The 27095-nt window shown below is 39.6% G+C and overlaps 1 protein-coding gene across 1 annotated transcript in view; it reads left to right on the top strand.

Annotated features, from left to right (window-relative positions):
• The window catches only part of ASB9 (ankyrin repeat and SOCS box containing 9), a 261642-nt gene extending 253449 nt beyond the window's left edge, over positions 1-8193 (top strand). The window contains exon 6 of the mRNA XM_028492536.1: positions 8040-8193. Coding sequence (XP_028348337.1) covers positions 8040-8185 — 146 coding nt within the window. The 3' untranslated portion in view covers positions 8186-8193. The remainder of the gene's footprint in view (positions 1-8039) is intronic.
• The last annotated feature ends 18902 nt before the right edge of the window (positions 8194-27095 follow it).

The following is a 27095-nucleotide window of genomic DNA, read 5'->3' as shown; positions in this document are numbered from 1 at the left end:
TGGATCCTTTTGATTTTACTTCTTAAATATTTTTTAACCTGAACAAAAATTTTTAAAAAATAAAAAATAAAAACCTGTCCACTACTTTTGCCTCTCCACCATCTCCTGAACCTCTCCAAACACCTCCTCACTTGCTTGTCCACTTCTTCTCTACCTCTATCTATGATTCATTCTTAACACTATAATCAAACTGGTAGGATTATTTCCACCCTCATCCTTGTCCCTAGGTTTAAAACACTTTAAAATCATTACTCATCAAACAGACACAAACTCGTTAGTCTGTGCCACAAGATCCTTTCTGTATGGCCTCTACCCATTTTTCCAGCCTCGTCTTGTCCCAGACTTCCCCTCCATCCTCCTGATCTGGCTATAGTGACCTTCTTTTACTCCTTCACACATCCTACCGTGACATGGGGGGGTCTTTGTGTATACTATCTTCTGAAACACTTCGTTCTCTCCTTCATTTGTTCCATAACTAATAATTTTTCAGACCTTGGTTGAATTGTTACTTCCTTAGGGATGGTTTTCATTCACATCTCTGACCAGGCTGATTCTTCCTAATATAAGCTTTCATCACCCTACGTATCTCGCTTGAATTACAGTTATTATAGTTGAGATTCACAGTTATTTGTTCATTACATGAATAACTGTGTTGAATTAGTCAATGAAGAAAAACTACAGTCTCAAAGCTGGAAGAATTTTGTTCTCTTCTGTTATGGGCTGAACTATGCCCCACTGGCCTCAAAATTCATATACTGAAGCCCTAACCCCCAGTATCTCAGAATGTGGCTGTATTTGGAAATGGGGCCTTTAAAGAGGTAATTAAGTTAAAATTGGGTCATTAGGGTGGCCCTATACCAATATGACTGGTGTCCTTATAGGAAGAATAGATTAGGACACAGAAAACACAAACAGAAGGACAGCCGTGTAAGGACCCAGCGAGAAGGCAGCCACCTGCAAGCCAAGGAGAGAGGCCTCAGAAAAAACTAAACCTGCTCACATCTTGATCTTGCACTTCCAGCCTCCAGAAGTGTGAGAAAATTAATTTCTGTTGTTAAAGCCACTCAGTCTGTGGTATTTTGTTATGGCAGCCCTAGCAAACTAATATATCTTGATTATATATCTTGTTTATCTCAATGGGTTGGTGTGTACTATCTTGGAATACATCCAACACCATCTCATTCCTCAAGAACTGTTCTCACAGACTTTGCCACTTTGCCAAATACGGTTTTTGATGCTGCCAGGATGTTCCCATCTGCTCCAAATGAAGCAGGATTCATCATTGTTCCATGTGTTCAGCTTGAAAGCCAATTTTTATAAATCGGGGGATTAAATGACCTTGGTGTTATGCGTAGTACCCTCACTCTATGGGTAGAAATCAATAATACGAAAGACAGCCTTTTTAGAAGCAAAAGGCAGTACTTTTTAAGGAAGCTGACTTCGAGCTTTTCATGACACCTTTGTTGTTGGGGAATTTACCGTTTCCCTCTCTTTTTGAAGAACAACATTCCCTGCAAATCTTGTGACCAAGAATTCTAATATTTCTACTCTTTCTATTCATTTTTCTTAGAGCAGATGTGACAAATGATAAAGTCTCATGTTTGAAATGATAAGACACTTTAACTGGGAAGATGGCATTATTCAGTTGCAGGAGATATAATGTTTTCTATTTATTTTTACAGAATATCACATCTTGGTTTATTCATTCTTATAAGATACTATTAATAGTAGGATAATCATTTCCTTTGAATATGTTGTATCATTTCTGTAAGTGGCACTATACGCGGTTAATAGCCTAACCCCAAAGCTATACATATTTTCAGATGTGATTAATATTTCTCTGTCTTTTTCTTAATGCTCCATTAACTACTGCAAAGTAAGTAGTCCCACTGCCAAAAGCCTTTTCCATTAAATGGAAAATACGTTTACTCACTTTGTGAATTAATTAACGCCATATGGAATTTAGAGCAGAAGATTCTAACTTATGCATTTTGTTTTAGAGATTTAGAAAATATGGAGCCATTTGTGTCCAACAGGACTCCCATATGCTTTCTTATCTTAAAACAAAAATACAGAAACAAGTGTTTCAACTTTTTCTCAACTATCACAATTTTCTTGTCTCTGATGACAGCAAGATTCCAAAGTGTACGTGATTAATAGCAGTGAGTTTACACCGAACATCAAAACCTTTGAATGGAGGGAGATTTTTCAGGGGTTTTTCTCCTGATTCCATAAATCTCTAATATTTTAGAAATTTGAGTGTGTGGGCAGGGGGCCTGGCCACATGGGTAGTTGAGGTGATGGATGGCCATATCCCTAGCCTGAAAGAAATCCTGTGCTTATTCAACTCAATAGCTATGCTGAGCCAGGTACACAGGTATGGCATAAGGAGGCCCACAGACAGGAAGTTGCTTATTCTAGGATTTGTGTGAAGAAGAGATTATGGTAGCTTAAGCACTGGAACACATTGAGGACTTTTGTCCTTGGCATATCTTCCCTTGTTCAGTAACTACTCACGGAACACCTACTATGGGCCAATGGTCCAGGCACACACAGAGTAGCTGAGCTGCATCTACACATTATGATGTGGCATACAGAGAGGTGGTACTGGTCCTCTCTTACTGCTTGCTCCATGGAAGGCCAACTCTAAGGGTTGTCCATTTATGGACATCCATGAAGGAGTTTTCTGGAAGTTTCTTGCCTCCAGAGGTACTGTTCCCCATCTAACATGAAAAAAATCAAGGTCCGTTTCATCTCTTTTTCAAAGCCTAGCATGTCAGCTCTAAAACTTGAATGTGCATCAGAATCACCTGAAAGACTTGTTAAAAAAACAGATTATTGAGCCTCACTCAGCCCCAGAGTGTTGGATTCAGTAGTTTGGGGGTGAAGGCTGAGAATTTGCATTTCTAATATATTCCCAGTTGATGATAGAGTTGGTCTCAGAACCAGACTTTTAGAACCACTGGGCCAAGACATAGCCAGCCCCAAGCAACCAGAGCCCCTGTTATTCTCACCCAGATACCACTCTAGGCCCTCTCAGCTTTTCTGTCCCAAAGGCACCTTCCAAGAAGGCACATGGACCTCCAAGTTTCACTACCCAAGATGCCCCATTCAAAAAGGGAAAAGAGGGCTTCCCTGGTGGCGCAGTGGTTGAGAGTCCGCCTGCCGATGCAGGGGACACGGGTTCGTGCCCCGGTCCGGGAGGATCCCACGTGCCGCGGAGCGGCTGGGCCCGCGAGCCACGGCCGCTGAGCCTGCGCGTCCGGAGCCTGTGCTCCGCGACGGGAGAGGCCGCAACAGTGAGAGGCCCGCATACCGCAAAAAAAAAAGAAAAAAAAAAAAAAAAAAAAAGGGAAAAGAATAGCATCATCAGAAGGAGGAGGTCTTCTATCATTGCTTCATTGCTATTTGCAGGAATTGTACCTCAATCTTAATAACAGACAATTTGTTGAACACTTGGTATATGCCAAACACTGTGGTAGGGCTTTGAATAATAGTGAGTTAACATACACTGAGTGCTTACCTGTGGGTTAAGCTGTAGTCATGGTCATTTCAATAGATGGTTTCATTTGATTTTCACTATAGCTCATTGTACAGATGAGGAAACTGAGGTATATAGAAGCTAATAACTTCCCCAGCGATATATGATGTGTAGCTACTGAATAGTGGAGCCAAAAATATGAAACTAAGAAAATGTGCGTTCTTAATCATTAAGATATAGTACCTTTTAACCTATGTCTATAGCCCTGTCTGTCTACCTGTCTGTCTGCCTATCTATCTATCTATATCTAAATTCCATTTAATCTTCCCAAGAACCTTAAAAAGTAAGCATTGTAGCCTCATCTATAGATGAGGCAACTGAAGTTTAGAAACATTAACAACTTGCCCACAAGGTCAGGGGTGGATGGGAATGCAGGCTGGCTGACTCCTGAGCACGTGCTTCTGGCGTACAGAAGATTATATTTGCTTAAGCAGGTAGGACCCTCCATTGTCCTCCCAATGCTCATTGGCAGCCCTTGACCTGGCCAGAGCCCCTCTCCAAAGTGGCTGAAATGAATGGGGAAGATGAGTTGCGGCCACCAGGATTTATAGCACTCGCATGTTGATGTACTCACATCAAAGGGCTAGAATAGCTTCTCATATAGACAGAAGGTTGGCCAGAATTTCCCTAAGTGCCAAGAACTTAGCAGAAACATTTGGGGGGAAAGGCCATTCAGTGTGGTGCCCTTGATTCTCCAGATTAAGATGGCTGCTCTGTAAGGGACCAACTGGACCCACATTTGGATCCATCAATATTCAGGGACTTTCTGAAAGCCCAGGATGTAACTTATTGCAAAATCAGGCATCTCCCAATACTGCCCCCTTCAGGACTGAAACACTCATTCTTCCAGCTGCTGAAAAGGTTGGTCACAGACAGCTCACAGCTGAGTCCCTCTCTAGAAATTGCCCTTGGCTGAAGAGAGCCACCTCATCCAAGGTTATGCCTCTTTGGGAGCTAAGAGGACATCCCCTATCCAATGACTGGTTGATACAGGGGCATAAAGGCCCAGCCACCTGGTTGCAATCAGGATATTTCTGCAGGGCCATCCCAGCTCTAGAAGCCCTAGGGTGACCAGCCATCCTCGCTTGCCTGGGACTGAAGGGTTTCCCAGGACTCGAGACTTCGGTGCTAAGACTCAGGCAAACTGGGACAAGTTGATCACCCTAAGAGATCCCCTTGTGATTGTCTGAGGCCCATCTTCTCCTCTGCCCAAGCCTGCTTCCTTCCCTTCCCTCATAGGTGTTGATTCCAAGACCATTTCCCAATAGATTTCCCTCATGCTAATCCCCATCTCAGAGTCTGCTTTTCAGACCTGAAACCTGACAGGTTTCCCCTAACATCTGTGACACCACACTAGGGGACTGCCACTTCCCATAATTACTCTTTCCCTCACCCGCTGAAGGACTCATAGGAAGGGTCTGGAGAGATGGTGCCAAAGATGATGGACCAAATGAAGCTAACTGTGGGATCACAGCCAGATATTGAATTCACTCAGCATCTCCAGTAGTTGAAATCCATTTATCAGAGATGAAGTCACAGTATCTGAAACAGTAGAGTAAATCTAAATGTGTGCTATAACGACCCCTTCTAATTTGAATTTGTGGGAAAATCTGTTCATGTTGAAAAAAATTCTTAAAGACTCTCTACCCCAAAGTCTGGTCTGTCTTTCTCCCCCCACCACTCCCTTTTGCTTTTTTTTTTAATTTTTATTTTATATTGGAGTGTAGTTGATTTACAATGTTGTGTTAGTTTCAGGTATACAGCAAAGTGATTCAGTTATACGTATACATGTATCAATTCTTTTTCAGATTCTTTTCCCATATAGGTTATTACAGAGTATTGCGTAGAGTTCCCTGTGCTATACAGTAGGTCCTTGTTGGTTATCTATTTTATACATAGTAGTGTGTATATGTTAATCCCAAACTCCTAATTTATCCCTCCCCCCACCTATCTTTCCCCTTTGGTAACCTAAGTTTGTTTTCTAAGTCTGTGAGTCTGTTTCTGTTTTGTGAAGAAGTTCATTTGCATCATTTTTTTTAGATTCTGCATATAAGTGATATCATATAATATTTCTCTTTCTCTGTCTTTGTCAGGGTTTCTGCCTTTACCAAAACTTTTAGCTAATAATAATGTGTTTGCTGAGCCTGACTCCCAAAAGCTGGTGCAACATGATTGAATTCTGAATTTTGTATAACATGGGCTATAATCAAGGTAGAGATCATTAGCAAAAAATAATTAGCTTTGGGGTTAGAAAACTCAATAGAAACATAATAATTAAATTGGCTGTCTGTTTTTATTTTATTGAGAACACTAAGCTATATTGATCTTCTTTCAAACCAGATGCTGATTCATGCAGCCCCTTGCAGATCTTTGCTGAACTGCTTCTAGAAAAGGAATAAACTTGAAAATTCCACCCTAGTATGCTAACAGATTTTGGAAATTCCCAACACTTAGAGCTTCAAAGTGCCTGGCTTGGGGTTCTGAACTCCTCCAAGTGGGAGGAGTCAAGTGGGCGATGCTGATCCTTTAAATATCTGGTGGGTCTCCCAATATGGAGGGAAAATCTAGGAAGAGAACCAGATGGGTGGAGAGTTTCAGTTTTGCCAGATGAAAGTTCTAGAGATCTGTTATACAACAATGTGAATAAGATTAACACTACTTAATTGGACAGTTAAAAAATATTAAAAGGCTAATTTTTATATTATGTGATTTTTTACTGCAATTAAAAAAAAAAAGATAGTGGGGCATTCTAGGCCAAGAATGAAGTAGCGAATGACTTACTTACTGGTTCTGCTTGCAGCTCAGACCTGATCCTAGCAGGAGGCCTGTAGAAAAAACCTCAGAGGTCTGACCTGCCTCCACTCTCTTGAGATGCTTCTCCCAGACCCACTCTTCATCCTGATCTTCTGATCTTCTGACCTTGGTTCCCAAGCCTGTACCTCAGCTGTTCTTGTTCAACCTCTCAGGACCAGCCTGCACCTCTGCACCCCATTAAATGTGTTTCCTCCCTGGTGAATGGCCTCCTCTAGGGCGGGCATCTACTTTGTGCTGGATCCCCTTATCCAGGCGTCCCTCTGTGTACTGAACCAGAGGCTACCAGCAGCTCATGCTCTGGTGCTTCCAGCCTCCTGGTCTTTCAGAAGGGGGTTCTCTGCCTGAAATGTGCCCTCCTCATCTTCAGGAAGTTAGACATACCTTTCTCTATTTTCTTCCCACAACCCCATTTGGACCCTGGCCATGTTGTCTTTTAATTGTCCATTCACATTGTATCTGCTTACACTTCTGTCTCTCCAGTCAGTACCAGACTGTGAGCAACTTGAGGGCTGCAACCAGTATATAGCTGACTAGAAAGCTATTTTATTTTTATTTCTGTGATAGCAGAGCTTGTTTTTAATTTCACAGTTTTTGATTGTCCTGATAAAAGTGAGTTGCTTCTGAGAAAAAATTTGGTTTGAGAGAGATTTTGTTACTGATTGAGCACATACCAATTTTAGAAGACATTGTTCTGATTTTACATATCATAAAAGTATAAAAGTTATTAAATAATTGCTATAAGATAATTTCATTGATTTCCCCCCAAGGGAGAAGTATAATAGTCTTCCAATATTTATCTACTATGGAAAAATAGGTCTTTTAAAAAGTAAAATCTTGATGTTAGTGTAAATAAATGGACTGTGGCATATAAATGATTTCTTTTACTGTGAACATGCCTCATTCAGTCTCCTTTTTATTTATGTCACTCTTACTAAATTTACATCTCAAAAGAAAGAAAACCAAATCTCTTTGCTGTCACCTTCTTTTAGCTAATTGTTGACATGAAGACCATCAGTTCCAAAGAAATTTAGAGCTTAGGGTTTCTAAGAATAGAGAATAAACTAGATAGAACACAAGATTTGTTTTTGTTTCTTTAACTTCTACATTTATCAAAGTTATATTTCTATGTGTGAAGTTATAATGTGCATAAAATGTGCATATAATGTTTTTACTGGTTTATATAAAAACGAAATGTCTGCCCTGCCATTTGCCCCCTTCCAGAGAAAAATCACTTTCTCCTTTTCTTAGATGATTTATTTTTATTTAACTATTCTATTTCTCTAAATAGCACGTTTCTCTCAATAATCGCTGCTTCTTGATTTTTCAGCTCACGCATAATTAGTTGACTTCCCACTGTGGAAAATGAGCATTTAACATCCTCCCCTTTCCCCAATGTTCTTATATCTTAATTCCAGGTAGGCTAATATTGTTGTTTACCTCGTTATAGCTATATAAATACTATATACTGGTGAGCTTTGTAGTAAAATATGGTTACTTTTCCTTTCATACACTTTTGATTCTCCTGTGATTGATAATTGCATAGGAATTTGCATAGGAATGCTAAGTTTTCTATGTATTTAGCTTTAAACATTAATTAAATACCATACTTTTTAACAACTGTCTGAATCTCTTTTCAAGAGGTCCAGTCACACTCATTGTTCTACAATGTTTACTTTTCTTTTAGAAACCTCTCCCAGTGCTTTCCCATCTGTGCTACTCCAGCTGCATTGCCTTCTATGCCTTCTGCACTGCTGCCATGCTAGAGAATTGCTACCGATCTCCTGTGTTGGATCTCCTGGGTCTTATATTCAGGGGTTTCTTCACTGGTAAAGCACACCCTGAAGTGCCTTCCTAACAATGAATATAAGATGGTAAGTAAGTTTTTGAGACCTTATATATCTTCTCATTTGACATAAATTTGGTTGAATATAGAATTCTAGGTGGGAAATCATTTATAAAGCATTGTTCCATTGTCTTCGAGCTTCCAGTAATGCTGTTAAGAAACCTGAAATTATCCCAATTTCTGAGTATTGGTATGTGACCTGTTTATTCTCTCTCAGGTTCTCACTCTGTCTATCTCTCTCTCTCTCTCAATGTGTATCTAGGATCTTTTTATACCCAGGATCCTGAATTTCTTGATGATGGGTCCTCGTGTGTGTTTATGTTTATCTATTGCCCTATTTGCTCTGTCAGTTTTTTCCATTTGGAAACACATATCCTTTGATTCTAAACATTTTCTTTAATTATTTCTTTGATGTTTTTTTGCCTCTGTTCTTTTTTCTCTTTTGGAGCACCTATTATTTGGGTTTTTGACATGCTGGACTGCTCTTTTAATTTTCTTCTCTCTCTTGTTTTCCTATCTCTTTATTTTTTGAGCTACTTACTGGAAGACTTCTTGAAATATGTCTCCTAACCCAACTGTTGAGGTTTTCACTTGTGCTATCATTAAAAAAAAATATTTTTAAGAAGCGTAGTTATCTTCTGAATATTGCTTTTTAATGATATCTTGTTCTTGTTTCATGCTTGCAATATCTTCTCTGGTGATACTAATGATAGACTTTTTTTTTTTTTTTTTTTTGGCGGTACGCGGGCCTCTCACTGTTGTGGCCTGTCCCGTTAAGGAGCACAGGCTCCGGACGCGCAGGCGCAGCGGCCATGGCTCACGGGCCCAGCCGCTCCGCGGCATGTGGGATCCTCCCGGACCAGGGCACAAACCTGTGTCCCCTGCATCGGCAGGCGGACTCTCAACCACTGTGCCACCAGGGAAGCCCTAATGATAGACTTTTAAGGTTTTTGGTTTTTAAATTGTCCTCTCCCTACATAGCCACTGTAATATCTAACTGGTGTTTTTTTCTGGTAGGCTGTGTTGTTCTCAATATTGTGTGTTAGAGGCTTTCTTCAGATATCTGGTAATTCTTGGTGTCTGCTCATATTTAGGATTGTGAGATTAAATATCTTTTTAGAAACTCTGGCCAATCAGGAGTGATTAATTCAGGGATGAGCATATTGCTCCAGGCTGGGTTAATATGTATCCTCTTTGGCTGATTAGGAAAAACGACTTCCTCTTCCTGGTGTTACTAAGCTACCAGGACATGAGTCTTGATTTACTGGTGTGATCTTGACCGATGCATGGAGAGAGATTTCAAGAGATGGAGAGACAGAATGTGTTGATAGATGACATCACTTGAAGCCCTGGGTCTGATTAATTACATCCTTTAACTTCTCCGTAACTTCAGCTACTGTACCCTTTTGAGTTTTTTCCTGCTTAAATTATTTTGAGTTGGGTTTCTATGACTTTCAACTGAAAGTTTTTTGACAGATACAATGTCTTTTCACAATGTTTATCTGTCTGCCTGAAAATAATGCAATTTATGCACCTACAAATGCCAAGGGTCATCAACTATTCATCATTTCACTTCAGCTTTCTTATTATGGCTCATATATCCTGTGAGTCCCAGTGTGTCATCCAGTGTCCAATATAGAAACGGTGAGAATGGATGTATGGGAGCAGACACAAAAATATCATCTGTAAGTAACAGTGATGATAAATTCACATTTTCTCTGAGGGCCATCTCCTCTCCCTCAAAGATCTCATTCAGTTCCAGGCTATTTAGATAGGGAGAATTTGTGCCAAGTATTGTTCTCTGATTTCTTATTTTTCACTCTTTCTGATTTCCTCTCGATGGCATATGTATTAATGCCTCTTTCTTAGAGTTTTTCCTCGTTTAGCTTGTTTGTGAGAATAGTGTAAACATTCCTTATTTATAATGTCCTTATTTCCCAGATGCAACTATTCTTGATCTTGAACAGTTTTATATTACCACTTTAAAACTCATATTTCATACACAATTTCCAGTTACTCCTTTTGGAAGGTGAGAGATAACTTCTCAATTTGGGAAGTACGTCTATTATTTAGCAAATTCTGGTTTAGATTCCTCTAAGATACATGAGAATTTAGAATATCATAATCATACTTTTTTTAGTTGAGCCATGTCTGAATGTGAAATACCTTTAGCTTTCCAGTGCTTCTAAAGATAGCTCTTATAAACTTCATATTCCTGCAAAATCAGGTTGCTTTGGAAAGCAGTTGAGAGTCTGTGTCTCACACTGCTGTATCCACAAGACGTAATGCATTTCTACGTCCATTAAAAAAAGCCTCATAATAATGACTAATTTTACTTGGAAACAGTTTTTCCTGTCAAAAATATTTTTAGTGATTTGTTTAATCAATGTTCTTGATTCTGAAAACACTGGAAAATTGGTGTTTACCATATTTATTAGTCGATTCCATCACTCATGAGCCTCTGGGCATGCTTATAAGATCCTGGCGCTGGAGGAAAACAAGACAATCATTCATCAAGTTTCATGCTCTAATAGTAAGTGTCATAAAAACAAGAAGTATGCTCTTATCTCAGGGCCAGGAGTTGCTTATAGGGCCAGAATTTTAAGATAAGGAACTGGGCATCACCAAAAAGAGGCGATGCGCTTAGAGACCCTGGAGAGAAGGACCAGGCGTCCCTCAAACATCACCACCTGATAGTTAAGGCCCCAAGAGGACCCTTCAGTCCTTGTCTGTCTCCCCTCTTACCCCCTTTTTTTCTATGGGATCCATGACTCAATCTCACTTTTTTTCTTTTTATGTTTTGCCAATTTTTCCATTTTGAATACTTCTATTCACTCTCTCTCCCAAAATATGACTCCACAGATAAACCCAGTCTGATTATTTTTTCTTTGGCCCTTGTCTGATTTTAAAATACCTGTTAGCTTTTCAGTCATTTGATCTGGAGGCAAATACAGTATGCATCCTAATTTAAGAACAACTTGCTAGTATCACTACAGTGAAACAAATAAAGAATGATACATGAGCACATACAAAATTTTAATAATGGAGACAGACCCAGTCTAAAAGTTTCCATTACCTTTTTTCAAGGATTCTGGAAAGTACCTCCTTCCACCTGGAAAATATCCAAAAGGGGGGACAAGGAGGCGTTTCTTTAAAATTCACACCTTCTTCTTTCTCCAGCCAGTGGAAGAGTATTATAGAGTTTGATCTATAAAGCAGTGTGAAATTTCTTATGTTTAGAAAATGAAGTGTCCATGAAATCTGGCTGTGCAAAAGAAGTAGATTCATCTATACCAATGTTATTGTCATTGTTCCTAGCGGCCCAAAGTTAGAAGGTTTCTGGTTACATGATCATAAGGCTACGACCCTAAGTATGTTTTCCCTGAAGTGACTGTGTGCTGTGCCTCTGGATTTATAAAATTTAGATTAGATCATTAAGGTCTTTTCCAGCTGTAACATTTTGTGTTCTAGATCAATATGGCTGTGCCCTCTTGGAAGAATTTTCTCTCTTCTTGTTCTTTTCCTTTTGAAGGGGAAAAAAAGCCTTATTTTGGTTTTGTTTTTTATAAATTTATTTATTTATTTATTTTTGGCTGCGTTGGGTCTTCGTTGCTGTGCGTGGGTTTTCCCTAGTTGCGGCGAGTGGGGGCTACTCTTTATTGTGGTACGCGGGCTTCTCATCGTGGTGGCTTCTCTTGTTGCGGAGCTCGGGCTCTAGGTGCATGGGCTTCAATAGTTGCGGCATGTGGGCTCAATAGTTGTGGCTCACGGGCCCTAGAGCACGCGGGCTTCAGTAGTTGTGGCTCACGGGCTTAGTTGCTCCATGGCATGTGGGATCTTCCCGGACCAGGGATCGAACCCATGTCTCCTGCATTGGCAGGCGGATTCTTAACCACTGCGCCACCAGGGAAGTCCCAAAAGCCTTATTTTGTGACAAGACTTTTGTGAAACCCCCACTTTATAGAATATGATAAGTCCCTCCCCTTCAATCCCTCCATTATACCTCTCTCCTTCCAGGGATAGTGGAAAAGTTAAGTCAACTAAACCGTGTAATTCTAAGCTTTCTTGCCTTAGTATTGTTCTATGGGGTTAAGAACTCTGAACAGCTCTGTGGACCCTCTGTCATCTTGTTTATCCAAGAGGACTTTATCCTTGACCTTCAAGACTTGAAATAACTCGACAATAAAATGTCAAGGATTTTGTAGTAACTATTTCTCTACATCATGAACAGTTTTCGTCAGCACAGAGCTTTCATCAGACAACATAACAGGGAGCATCCTCACAGGCATACATTTTGACTTTCACTCTGGGATGGTGTATGGGGAGACGCGAGCTGGATTTATGCTTCAATATTATTAGATAAGTTTCTGCCAGACATTTTTCTTCTTCAGGTTAAAACCATCACAGCCAGGCGCTTGAGTTTTATTCATCTCTGAAATTACTCTCATAGCCAGTTTGAGAAGAAGATTTAAATATGACTGGATTATTTTTCCTCCAGTCACTACTTTCAACCATGTCTGTCATATCTCCCTTCCCTGGCAAATAGTGAATCACTTAATGGATAGCTTGGGAGATGCTATCACTTCCTGGTGGCTTTCACTTACTTTAAGACCAGTCCAGGTTAAAACTTCAATCTCTGGCATGATTTATAGCTCATCTCCTCCATCACCCCCAGCGCAAACTTAAGCTGGCACAATGATTACAACTAGTTGAGAGGAGCTTAATCAGCTCTGAGATATGATTTTCCGCACTCCCCTTCCAGAACTAACTGTAGAGAGGGTTAGGGAGGAGAGACAAGGAAGGAGACAAGTGCCTCTTGACTTAAGGTAGCTGTTGTCATCCTTTTTGGCTATCATTGTGTCACTGGATAATCACTGTCCGATCATTGATACCCCTATGGCAGACATCCAAAGGAGCCAAATACCAGCTCTCTGGTGGATTGGGGGTTCGAGGGTATGAGCTCTTGGGGATAAAGGACTTCAGGGGGTCTCTCTGCTGCCCAAGACCCTGAAGAGGTTGAGACATTCAGCTTTGGTCCCTTCCAACCTCTCATCCCCCACAGCTTTTCATTACTGAGGTTATCTCACTGAGTAGGCAGACATCTTGGCTGGCATATCAACAGGATGGATCAAATCCCTTTACTGCCTTAGTTTGGGTCCCCAAAAGCATACTGTCAGACAAGAAATGCAGAAAAGGAGTAGGAAGTGAGACAGAGAAAGGAAGCCAGCCAGTGAAGAGTGTATTAGCAACCAACTTACGCTTAGGGAAGCTGGAGCTCAGTTCCCTGGGAAACTCCAGGAGCTAATATAGAATGTAGGTCTTCGAGTTATCCTGCCCAAGGAGGAAGGGAGACGGATGCTATATAGCCATCTTCGTCAGTCACGAGTTGAGAGTTATTGTCAGGGATGTAAACTTCGCAGCATTTTTGGCCTGTGTGAGCATGGGCAGGGTGGGCTCCACTGGCCAGAGGAAGCTCTTTGGCAAAGAGACACAGATGCTACAAGTTGGTGGTCCCCTTCATGGAGCCATCTCCAATCTCATGCCCACAGGTCTACAATTGGCTGAGACTGCACTGCTTCAGGATGCAGACCTATGACACATGCCTCACTCCCTGACTCAGGCGAGAGGGACAGAGACTAGGTGGTACATTCTCCCCATGGCAGGAGGTGCAGACTCCCAGAGAGGTGGGAGAAAGCACGCAAGGCTTTTTAAGGACTAGCCTTTGAACTCCCCACTGTCACTTCAGTGGTCAAGTCCAGTATTCATAGGGAGATGGGAAGAATACTATTTCTCCCATGGAAACAGAGCAGGGAGCAGGGGAGGTGACTACTTGGTAAACAGTAATGCCATCTACCACATATGGTTTCCAAGCATGGAAAAGATTTAAGAATCTCAAAACGGAGAGTAACAAATGTCCAGAGAGAACAAAGAAATGGCTATTGCGCTTGGTGGTTAAAGATGCTATTGATTATCTTCTTTTTTTAAAAAATTTTATTTTTATTATTATTGTTATTTTGGCCACATTGGGTCTTTGTTGCTGCACGTGGGCTTTCTCTAGTTGCAATGAGAGGGGGCTACTCTTCATTGCGGTGCGCGGGCTTCTCATTGCGGTGGCTTCTCTTGTTGTGGAGCACAGGCTCTAGGTACACCGGCTTCAGTAGTTGTGGCACCTGGGCTCAGTAGCTGTGGCTCACGGGCTCTAGAGCACAGGCTCGGTCGTGGTGGCGCACGGGCTTAGTTGCTCCGTGGCATGTGGGATCTTCCCAGATCAGGGCTTGAACCCGTGTCCCTTGCGTTGGCAGGTGGATTCTTAACCACTGCGCCACCAGGGAAGTCCTGATTACCTTCAAGTGTATACTTTCACCAGAAAAGAGGAGACCAAACTAAGATTTTAGGTAGTTATTAGAAATTTTAAAATAATATTAATGTATTAATAAATAATAAGTACTTTTATAATATAGCATTATAATAATTGATGTATTCATTAGAGTAAAATATTAAGAAGTGATAACTGAGACAGCTGGTGTATGGAACTCTTTCTTAGAGCTTGGCAGAGAGAAAAATTGAGAAGATTGGGTAAGAGCCAGAGGAGGGAGTCAGAGAATATCACAGAAAAGACATGTGACTTTTTGATGGAAAAGAAGAAAAAACATGGTGAAGACAAAAAGAGAGGGGTTAACTGCAAAAGAACTTTTCCTAAGTAGGTGGGAGTTCATTTTGGCAGAGACCTCTGAGGCCAAAAAGAGAATGCCAAATGTGGTTAACAACTTCAAAAAAATATATTTCTAAGGCCTTTGGGGTAAGATTCCAAACTAATTATTAGTTAAGGTAACAATTATTAACCGTCGTTAAGTTTGTCATGAAAATGAATATCTGGTATTTTCACTCCCTTTATTTTCAGTGTTCTCTTCTCCTACACCCTTAATTTAACAAATCAAGACCTGAAATAATAAGAATAAAGATAATAAGTTATATAGTGGCTCCCAAAGATGTCCATATCCTAATCCCTGGAAACTGAGAATATCTTACCTTACATTAAAAAGCAGTTTTGCAGGTGTGATTAAGTTAAAGCTCTTGAGTGTGGAGATTATCTTGGATTATACAGGTGGACTTGATGTAATCGCAAGGGTCCTTATAAGGGGGAGATAGGAGGAGGAGAAGTTTACGTGAAGAAGGAGGAGGAGAGATAGGAGAGATGCAGCCAGAAGCCAAGGAATGAGGACAGCTTCCCGAAGCTGTAACATGCGAGGAACAGATTCTTCCCTGGAGCCTCCAGAAGGTCCAGCCCTGTCAGCACCTCATTTTAGCCCCTTTTAACTCGTTTCAGACTTCTGACCTCCAGAACTGTAAGAGAATAAGTTTGTATTGTTTTAAGCCACTAAGTTTGTGGTCATTTATTACAGCAGCCCTAAGAAACAAATCCAATAAGCAGCACTTATTGGGTGCTCCCTGTGTGCCAGGCACTATGCTAAGTGCTTTGAGGTGTCCTGTCTCCTTATCCCATGTTATAATCGGGGAGCTTGTCTCCAGCTACACAGGTGTTATGTGCTGGAAGTCAGGACTCAGATCTGGACTTCAGACCCCATATTGTTCCCATCCTGTTAAGAATCACAGCTGTACTGTTCTCCACTAAAATGCACCAGAGCCTCTTAGGGAAATTGCTGATTCTAGAACTGGAGCAGGGAAGACAAGGTAAGACAAGATGAGCCTCAAGCATCTTTCAGTGCCAGAGAGCAAGGAACTACTCAAAAAAACAAAGATGGCGGCATGTCAGAGGGACACGGGAGCCAACCTGAACATGCTCCCAATGGCCAAAGTTGGAACAATTTGAGCCACAAAATAAAGTAGTATTGGGTTATAACCCAAAGTAGAAAATAAATAGCCAAGCACCCATACGAATAGAAATAAATGATGAAATAAATAAATAGGGGAGAAATGACATACCTTCCTTATAGAAGGGTTGCAAATAATATATTTAAATACCCACCCCCTCCTGGAGGTGGAGTTTAATCCCCCACCCCAGTGTGGACTAGGTTTAGTGACTCATTCTAAGGAACAGAGGATGGACAGGGAAAAGTGGTAACTTTACAGTGGAGAAGGGCTTCCCTGGTGGCGCAGTGGTTGCGCGTCCGCCTGCCGATGCAGGGGAACCGGGTTCGCTCCCCGGTCTGGGAGGATCCCACGTGCCGCGGAGCGGCTGGGCCCGTGAGCCGTGGCCGCTGGGCCTGCGCGTCCGGAGCCTGTGCTCCGCAACGGGAGAGGCCACAACAGGGGGAGGTCCGCATACCACAAAAAAAAAAAAAAAAAAAAAAAAAGAGCTACAGTGGAGAAGCCTGGTGGACAGCACCTTATCCAAGTGGTCAAGGTTAACATACCAGTGATAAGTCATGTGGACATTATGTATCCCCTGAATTGATGTGATGAGACGGGTACTTCACCTGCTTGGTTCTTTCCTCCAAAATCTGTATCTCCAGTCCAAATTATGAGAAAACACCAGACAAACCCAAATCGAGGAACATTCTAAAACCAGTCTTCAAAATCATTAAGATCAAGGAAAGTGTGAGAAACAGTCACAGACCAAAGAGCCTAGGGAGACTAGGCTAATGACAGCTAATTCAATGTGGTATATTGGACAGGACCCTGGAACACAAAAAAGACATTAGTGCAAACACTGGTGAAATCCAAATAAAGTAAAAAAAAAAAAAAAAAAAAAAATAAGAAAAGAAAAAGCAAAAAGGGAGCGTGTGGGAGGTTGGTGATCTGAAGATAGATGAACTGTGGTTATAAAACACTGTGTTAGTGTTTATTATTCTTCATTACAAAGCAACAACAATTTGATGGAATATATTGCTCTTTCCCATGTGTCACAGCACCTGAAGAGGTAAAGTAAGGCAGATTATATTGTCCTTATTTTTTTTCGTTTTTTAAAAAAATTTTTATTGGAGTATAGTTGATTTACAATGTTGTTATATATTGTCCTCATTTTACCATATAATTCAGTGCTCCCAATTTATTGGGCACAGTTCTAAACAGATTAGATTATAACATCATGTAACTTGTTTAATCCTTACAACAACCCTAGAGGGTAGTTACTATTTTCATCCCCATTTTCCAGAGGAGGACACTGAGGCACAGAGAGGTTAATTGACTTTCCCAAGTTAACACAGTAAGTGGAGGAGCCTGACTGTGAGCAGAAGGGTTGGCTCCAAGTCTTGCCCGTAACCACTAAGCTACAGTGCTTTAGGTCTTTGGGGCTCAGAGAGCCTGAGTGATTGGCTCAAAGTCACAAAACCAGTTATTTCAGGACTGAGAGTAGAATTGAAGTCTCCTCGTTTCCAGTTCAGTGCTTCACCCCTGTTTCCAGGCACCACCATCCACGCTCGTTGTTCCTTTTCCAAAGCACAGTGAAACTCTTCGAATGTCAGGAGCTAATCTGAACATGCTCTCAGGAACCATTTGAGCAACAAAATAAAATAGTATTGGATTGTAACCCAAAGCATAAGATAAATAGGCATGCATCCATACTAATATCTGTAAATGACTGACGAAATAAATAAATTGGGGAGAAGAGAATTCTTTGACTTTCACTCTACCTGAATAACTCAAAAATAGGTAAGAAGTCTCAATTACATATATTTGTGGTCCCAGGTTGAAAGTCGAATAGAGAGAAAAACTTTGTCACTGGTTTAGTTTCCCGACAGGATTCTGATGATTGTCTCAGAGCTGACGACAATTCCAAATTTCTTAGGCTTTGCAGATATTGTCCTGACCGTTCTTGACTTTTTTTGATCCTTGAGGTTTACCTTTGTTTACACTGACTTTATAATTAATATCTTTTGGCACCCTTGGGAGTGTTACCTTCGTATATGTTCTCTGCAGTTGGATAGTAGTGTTGATTATCACCAGTTGTTCTCTTCAAAATATTTCATTTTAAAATGGAAGAATGACTTTTAAGGTTTATAGGCTTTGGGAATGCTGTTAAGATTTTTTCCAAACCTTGAAACTATCTTTCCTGCTGTAGTATTCAGATTGATGCTGAAAGATTGCGGAATACTAACGGTGATCATATTTCCTTTAAAAATATGTCAGTGTCTCAGGGTTTCTTGGATATTCAGGGGAAGTGGGTTGAAACTCTTAATTGAGAAAATTATCACTTGGATTCATGATTTAATTGTATTATGGTCTGAAAATAATCACACTGAAGAAAAGCATTTCCAAATTTAGCAGCAATTGTAATAAACATAAAATTTGTAAAGGGCATTTCCATTTCCAAAATGTTCTTATTCGTGTTTTCTCCCTAGAGTCTCACAAAACCCAGTGAAGTTGGCATTATTGCCTTTCTTTTTATAAGTGAAGAAATGACCCAGGTTCACTCAGCTAGTTGTGGGCTAAGCTGAGATACCATCATTTCATGTTACCTTGAGTCCTTAAAAAGAGAGGATTATAGTAAGGCAAAATCTTGGCAACATGTCAATAATCATTGCTTTGACAAGTACTACGTATTAATTCCTTCTTCTTAGATATACCACTTTCATCAAAATGACAACCAACATTCACTAGTTTATTATGGTAATAGAAGATGAAATAAAATCAAGATCAGTAGTGGCCATTTATTATGATTTTACCCACATTTCAGAAGTGGGAATTTAAAAAGTCATTGTGAAGCAAATGTCTACCATAACATAGTGAGATAACAGATCAAATCTCTCCAAGATAAATTTTGTAAAAGAAAAGATCACAGTACCTTAAAAATACCTAGCATAAAAATTGATATTCAGTAATTATTTTTAAAAAATAGTAGGTGTTGCATGGTGAGGGTGGGATCTTCAGTCTTGGACTCCAACCTCTGGGACTTATTAGTTGGGATGTTTAATAGGGATGATAGAATCTTCCTTGCAAGGTTGTTGTATTAGAAATGAGAAATTTTATTTCCCTTGCCTAAGACGCTATCTGGCACTCAATAATCATATTTTTGTTTACATTTTTATTAAATCATTGAATGTCCAGCTACCTGATTTAGGTAATCTATGAATAAAAGCTTTCTTTTCCCTGGAGTAGAAAATGTCAACCTTGAGATTTGTTTTTTCTCCATAGTTGCTACCATCCAATGCTTTCAAAATTAATGTGCCAGAGAATTACTTGTTTAATGCTCATGAAACCACTTCTTATTCTATTTACTTGGAAATGAATTCCATGGAGGGGAAAACATCAGGCAATAGGGCAGGAGGAGATTTTTTCTCTAAATGTGATATCAAGGAAGTGTGACGAGTATTGAACCAGCAGGTACTTCCGATGAAGAAGTACACGCTTTTCAAATAATGACGAAAGCCACATGAAGCAGAACAGTAGAGGCAAGTCCAATTTGTTAAACAATCTTAAGATGTAGAAGTAAAAGTTCAAACATATTCAGCCTCTGCCTTCACACCTGAAAGGAGTTTTCTTCCAGTAACCATGGTTACATTATGTACTATTCAAATACTCATAAAGTGAGAGAGATGAGTGAAGAGTAAAGATAAGCCCTGCTAAGTCAGGGACTGGTAATACAATGGAATTTCCTTTTGCTTTGAAGATTTAAATTTGCATAGACACTGATCTATGCAAAAAATTTTTTCCCCTTTTTCTTTTTTAAAAAAAAATTATTTATTTATTTTTGGCTGCTTGGGTCTTCGTTGCTGCGCATGGCTTTCTCTAGTTGTGATGTGCGGAGGCTACTCTTTGTTGCGGTGCGCGAGCTTCTCATTGCGGTGGTTTCTCTTGTTGCGGAGCACGGGCTCTAGGCACGCAGGCTCAGTAGCTGCGGTTCGTGGGCTTCAGTAGTTGTGGCTTGCGGGCTCTAGAGTGCAGGCTCAGTAGTTCTGGCTCAACGGTCTTGGTTGCTCTGCAGCATGTGGGATCTTCCCAGACCAGGGCTCAAACCAGTGTCCCCTGCATTGGCAGGCGGATTCTTAACCACTGCGCCACCAGGGAAGTCCCTGTTCTAGTTCTTTCTGTATGTGTATTTTACACATTTGATCAGGTAGATAATAATGTCTTATAATCTAAAAACACAAAACTTCTCATAGAAAAATAGTATACTAACTGGTGGTAGGATAATGGAAATAATATGGCAGTAATCAATTAAGCATAGCATATCAATCGTAAGAAACACTACAAATCACAGTGTTTATGAGAAGGACACACAATTACAGTCAAGGATAAAAAAAATACAGGACCTCTTCCCCAGCGTAAAGCAATAAGTGAGTCCAAAAAGCTGAATTGTGTTACTGCATGATGAATGAATCATTTGCCGCAAGCCTGTGCAGCTGGCTGACCACAAACCCATTCTTTTTTTTTAAATTAATTTTTATTGGAGTATAGTTGATTTACAATATGGCGTTAGTTTCAGGTGTACGGCAAAGTGAATCAGTTATACATATACATATATCCACTCTTTTTTAGATTCTTTTCCCATATAGATCATTACAGAGTAGTGAGTAGAGTTCCTGTACTATTAGAGTTCCCTGTCCTTATTAGTTATCTATTTCACAAACCCATTCCTGTCCTTGCTCTGGTTTAACATCACCTGGTGACAGTTGTCTGCTCCAGCTTAAATATTGATGGGGATGATTCTGGGTTCCATGGATGGTTCTAAGAATCTTTCTGTTATATGGTACCCCTTTTGTTAACCCAATGTATGAAAGTCGATCCAAGAGAACACTCAGGTCACAAGGGCATACCTTCCACCTCTGCTTCCCAAAGTAAGGTTCCCTCCCATTTATTTTTCTAACAGATAACAATTTTAGAAAGGCCCTTAATATTAGTTGAAAGTCCCACTCATATTTCCTAGTCAACTCTCCTAGTCTCTACAATGTCTAGTTTTCATTTTAAAAATGATTGAACTGAAGCATCTGCATAGTAAAAAGCAAAGAGGACTGGAGAGCTTATGAAGAAAAAGAATAATCTCTTACTTCACCCCATACTACCATCCAGTGATATTCCTTGATGGGACTCTTTAACCATTTCTATTTTTAGTTCTTCTAGTGATGATTTCTATAATTCTAAATAATATTCCTGACTTATCAATTATGATAATTTTACTGATGCCTCTAGGAAATATGAGAATTAGCTCATTATATACTTTCCTCCACCTGTTTCCCATATCCTACATCCAATATTTATAGTTAGGTTATTATTGTAAGTTTTTCTTTTGGTTACTTTTGTAATTTTAAATAATGTATTTATATCCCTGTTCTTGTTCCATCAGGAATAAGAGATCCTTTAGTTAGATTCCAAATGTGATGTAAGATAACACTATTATGTTCCTGAAAAAGGGGAAATTAGCAACAGAAAACAAATAAAACAAATATTAAAAAATAGAAAGATGATAGATTTAACCTCAAACATAAAAATAATCACAGTATGTGACTTCCCTGGTGGTCCAGTGGTTAAGACTCAGCGCTCCCAATGCAGGGGGCCTGGGTTTGATCCCTGGTCAGAGAACTAGATCCTGCGTGCATGCCGCAACTAAGAGCCCGCATGCCACAACTAAAGATCCCGCATGCCGCAACTAAGACCCGGTGCAGCGAAATAAATAAATAATCACAGTAAATGTAAATGGTCTAAACACTCCAATTAAAAGACAGAAATCATGAGATTAAATAAACAATCAAGAAGGGATAGTTAGGGAGTTTGTGATTTCCATGTACACACTGCTATATCTGCTCAATATTATGTAACAACCTAAATGGGAAAAGAATTTGAAAAAGAATAGATACATGTATATGTATAACTGAATCACTTTGCTGTATACCTGAAACTATCACAACATTGTTAATCAACTATACTCCAATATAAAATAAAAAGTTAAAAAAAAAAACCCAACTATATATTGCCTACAAAAACATCACTTTAAATATTAAAATACAAATAGCTAAGAAGCAGAAGGATGGAAAATATATTTCATGATACCCCTAATCAAAAGAAATCTGGAGTGGCTATGTTAATATCAAACAAAGTAGATTTCAGAACGAAGCATGTTACCAATGATAAAAAGGCAAGTTTCAAAATGATAAAGGGATTAATTAATCAAAAGGACATCATAGTTCTAAATGACCTTAGACCTAAAACAGCTTCAAAATGCATAAAGCAAAAATTACTAGAACTCCGTGGAGACATAAATTCCCACAATTATAGTCAGAGATTCTAACATATCTTTCTCAATAATTTATTAGAAGAAGAAGAAAATCCACAAGGATATGGAAGACATAACGTGATCAACCAACTTGACCCCTTGACAGTTATAGAACAAGCTAGTGAACAACAAAAAGTGCACATGAAACATTGACCAAGATAGTTAATATTGGGGGCCAGAAAACAAGTGTCAATAGATTTTAAAGGATTTAAATTGTACAAAGTGTATCATCTGGTCACGATGGAATGAAATGAGAAATAACTAAATATATCTGGAAAAATCCCCCAAATATTTAGAAACTAAACGCATTAGTTTGCCAGGGCTGTTGTAACAACAATGACAGCAACAAAAACAAAAACTGTGTGGCTTAAACAAGAGAAATTTATTGTCTCACCGTTTTGGAGTCTAGAAGTCCAAAATCAAGTTGTAGCAAGGTTGCTTCCTTCTCAGTGCTGTGAAAGAATCCAGGATCCCTTCTTTATTCTTTTGTAGTAGCCACTTTCTTTTCCTTCTCACCATCTATTTCTCATGTCCCACGTTTCCAGCAACCCTCTATTTCCACTGGAGACCCATGGGTTTTAGGTGCACTTACTTTTCTCTCAGGCCCGTGAGTCAAGCATGAATTCAGACCAGCTAGTCAGAACATTTCATCTTTCTGGCTATCTACTCATGGGCGGGCGCATCTCCTATGCCTGTCCAGTGGAGTGAATCTCAGGCCTCTTGGGGGGAACTCTGAAACACAAACCCTTTCTCCTTTGCATACCACAGTGGTATGCAAATGTGAAGACTGGAACTTCTTCCACAGTTTACCATTATGGTGAAAGCCTGTCTTGGAAGAGTGCTGACTCCTGAAAAAGGGAAGGGCTGAGGGGACAACAAAGAAATGGAGCCAGAGCCCTGCTCTAACCACACCTGAAGCATGACATTTACTCAGGTGAGCTCTCTATCTCTACCACAAATTCAGCAGATAATTTTTCCTTTTATTTCAAGGAGGAAGAAGAAATTATTAAACAGCCCATCACCAAATTTGCAAACCAAATTTACAGTGGCGGAATGTCTTTTCCTTTCTGAGCCTCAGGTGTCTCCCATGCTCTGGATCCCAGGTCTTTCTCTCTCTCCATTAACATTCAAAGTCACTTACACCTCTCCCAGTTAAAAATCCCTCACTCTATCCAACTTTCTTCACACAGATGCTCTATTTTTTCTCCCTCTTCTCACCCAAACGTCACAAAAGGATGCTCAATACTTTCCATTACTTCACTTTCCTCTCACACCTCACATTCTGATTCCACAACTTCCATGTGATCAAAACTGCTTTTACCAAGATCATTGGTGACCTCCGTGTTGCTAAATCCAGTGGACAATCTTCAGACTTCTGACTTAACATCTCACTACCTTTGACAATATTGTGCTCTCTGTCTCTTTCTTGAAACTCTCTCTCTCTGTGGTTTACATACACCGTGCCTTTCTGGCCACTCTAAGGCCCTCTTCTTGTAATCAACTCTTAAATGTTAGAGTTCCTGAGACACTGACCCTAAGCCTGCTTCTCTTCTTCATTCTTACTCTCTACCTGAATGATCTCACCACTTGCCGTGGCCTCATTATTGTCTGTGTGTCAGTGGCTTCAGACTGGTTCTCTCTCATGAACTCTAGATACATGTATTATCTCTGGGGCATATTAGGCTAATTGTATCTAAACTTGAATTCATCATTTTCGCTTCCAAAACCTGCTTCACCTTCAGGGTTTGTATCTTAGTAGATAGCCTTCCATAATGTTGTCCAATGCTAAAAGCAGAAACCTGAGAGTCAAAAGTTGATGACCACCTCATCCTCTATCAAGTCCTGTCATAGGAGTAAGAGAATGAGATAACCACACCATATGAGGTTATGAACTGAGAGCAGTACTTCAGAGTCCAAGATTTTAGAGGTGGAAAATTTTCAGGCAATGTTATGTTCCAAAAGGTGACTAGGAGTGTAGAAGCCTTAAGTGGATGGGGAAGTGAAGATCATAGATTGAGAAGGTTAAGGCAGCTATGACATTAACATGTTGGAAGTTTCTACATCATTCTAGAAAAAGTTTAAATATCTGCATACATTTAATTTAAAACAAGCATTAGTTTTTCTTAATTGACATTCCCTTGGTGCAAATTGTTTTACCAGCAGTTAGTGGACACATGGTTCTAAATGATTTCCAGCAACATGCAAATGAAGTCTGAGACAAATAGAGACATTCTATACAGTTAAACATTAAACTGCATACTTCTTTTTTCCCAATTAGGAGAAAATGGTTTTTTTTTTCTCCTAACCTTGCCCATTGAAGATGGAACTAACTTAAAAGCTCTGGTGTCTTAGCAACCATAGCTGATTCACACACTTAGCGTGGATAGTACATGTGCTTTTCTGGAAAGATTTGAAGTTACTATCTAAACTTCCCAGAGAATGTTTTTAAAATGTATTTAAACAGGATAGAGCAAGGTATTTTAACAGAGATAAGAGTACTTTCATCTCAGTAGTCATACCTTATACATAATCTTCATTACAAATCTACTCCAAGTTTCTTGACTTCCCACTCTTACCTGGCTACAGTGGTAGAACACGTTGGCTTGCTCTAATTCAGGGATTTGCATTCAAATTTGGTCTTCTATGCCACTCACAATAAAATGTTAGTAAATTGTTATTCATTACAACCCTGTGTTTTTCTAGCTGCTATACTGGTTGATGCACAAGTACATTCTGACTAAAGACTCACTCCCTTGTTTGGGATTCAACTTCTACACTTCTTAACTCAAGAGCCACAAACTTTGTTGAAAAATCTCTTGTCACAGTCAAGGTTATTAATTATGGTAGTAGAGGAAGCTGTCAAAAAATGGCACAGTAAGCTGTTTGTGGGAAATTTAGTCATGGCCACGTGTTTTGTTTTGTTCTTTTTCCAGGGCAGAAATACACATTCATGTAATTGCTTTCAACGTGCATCAGTAAGAGGAAGGTCAGAAGTCCTCAAGTTTGATTTTTGTATTTACCCCATAGGCTCCAACACTTAGTCAGGGGCTTTCAAATGGATGGAATTTGATTTATTTTCCTCCAAATAATGAATGTTATAGGTGCTTGGTCAGTAGTTTAAGGAAATTAAGAAAAAACATTCTTACAGGCAATGCAGAAAGAGCACAAAGAACCAGAGAGAGAAGTCAAGCAATTTTCAAAGAAGCTTGAGGATAGAGCTCAAGCCTGAGGAGGAAATTCATTAGAGAATAAAGTTCCTCCCAGATGTAAGAGGTTTCTGGGACCATTTACAGTCTTCTGGCTCTATTCAGTCACCAGTTTTTCTGTTCCTTTCATCCCTAACTGGAGCATCTTCCAATCATCCTCTGTTGATAACTCTAACTAAATAAAATCAGTGAAATTCCCTTAGTCTCCCTTGGTTCTCTTCTGCATCACCTGGTTTAAATCATGAGCTATCTCTAGCACAAGCCGAGGTACCCTAGGCGTCCATTAAATATTTATGGCATAAATAACTCATCTTTCTGAAATACCAGTGAAATAAGTTTCTTTAATGTTTTATCTTGTGATACAACATACAACATGTGCATAAGACATAAATATTTAGTTTAACAAATTATTGAAAAACACCCATGTGTCTTCCCTGCAGGTCAAAACATAGAATGGCATCTGCCCCCTAGGAGACCTCCACCTGTCTCTTCCTGATCACAATCCCAAACTACCTCCTTTTGGAGACCATTATCCTGACTTCCACTGTATTGTTTTGCTTCCTTTGGAGTTGTGCATAATTATTATATAGTTATATTATCATTATTGTATTGTATAATAATAATTTAATTTGGCCAATATTTGAAATAGAAATATATTAATGGGATCATACGGTATGTCGTCTGGCTTCCTTAGCTCAGTCTTTTGTGCTGAAGATGTATCCATGCTGTCGTATGGAGGTGTAGTTCATTCATTTTCTTGCTGTAGAGTACGGTGTGGACCTACCTCCATTTGCTTACCAGTTCTACTGTTGAGTTGTTCTTATTTGGAGCATCTACTAACAATGCCGTTGGGAACATGCTAGGGCATGTTTCCTGGTGCACATAAGCATGCATTTCTGTGGGATATAGAGAGCCAGAAATAGAATCGCTAGGTCATAGTCTGTACACATTTTCAACTTTATTGTCAGACACTACTTAAATGTGATTTTACACTGTTTAGTCCCATCAACAGTGCATGAGAGTTCTCATTGCTCCACATCCTTGTTAATATCTACCAAACCCATATATGTAAAAAAACTTGCCATTCTGATACACGCGTATTATCAGATGCCATTCTGATGTGTATGTAGTGACATCTTGCTGTAGTTTCAACTTGCGTTTACCTAGTAGCCAATGAGGTTGAACACCTTTCCATATGATATTGATCATTTGAATTTCCTCTGTTGGAATGTGCATCTTCAGGTGGTTTTCCTATTTCCCCCTTGCATTGTCTGTCTTTTTCTTATTCATTTGTAAGAGGTCTTTATATATCAATAGGAAGGTTGATCTTAATCTTCGAATTTGCCCTCACCAGGCACTGGACGTGCTAACGTTTACTTTTTATCTGTATGTACTTTATGGTATTAATTTTCTTGGTGGTTCATAGTGGGCTATCTGTAAAGTTGAAAAAGATTGAGATAATTAAGCTAAAATCTATTTAATTTTCAACATACCTTCCATTTTAATTCTTACGCAGTTTTA

Source organism: Physeter macrocephalus, chromosome 7 (assembly GCF_002837175.3).
Source record: "Physeter macrocephalus isolate SW-GA chromosome 7, ASM283717v5, whole genome shotgun sequence".
NCBI lineage: Eukaryota > Metazoa > Chordata > Mammalia > Artiodactyla > Physeteridae > Physeter > Physeter macrocephalus.
The sequence above is the reverse complement of the archived record's forward strand: the minus strand, read 5'-3'. Positions and strand labels throughout refer to the sequence as shown.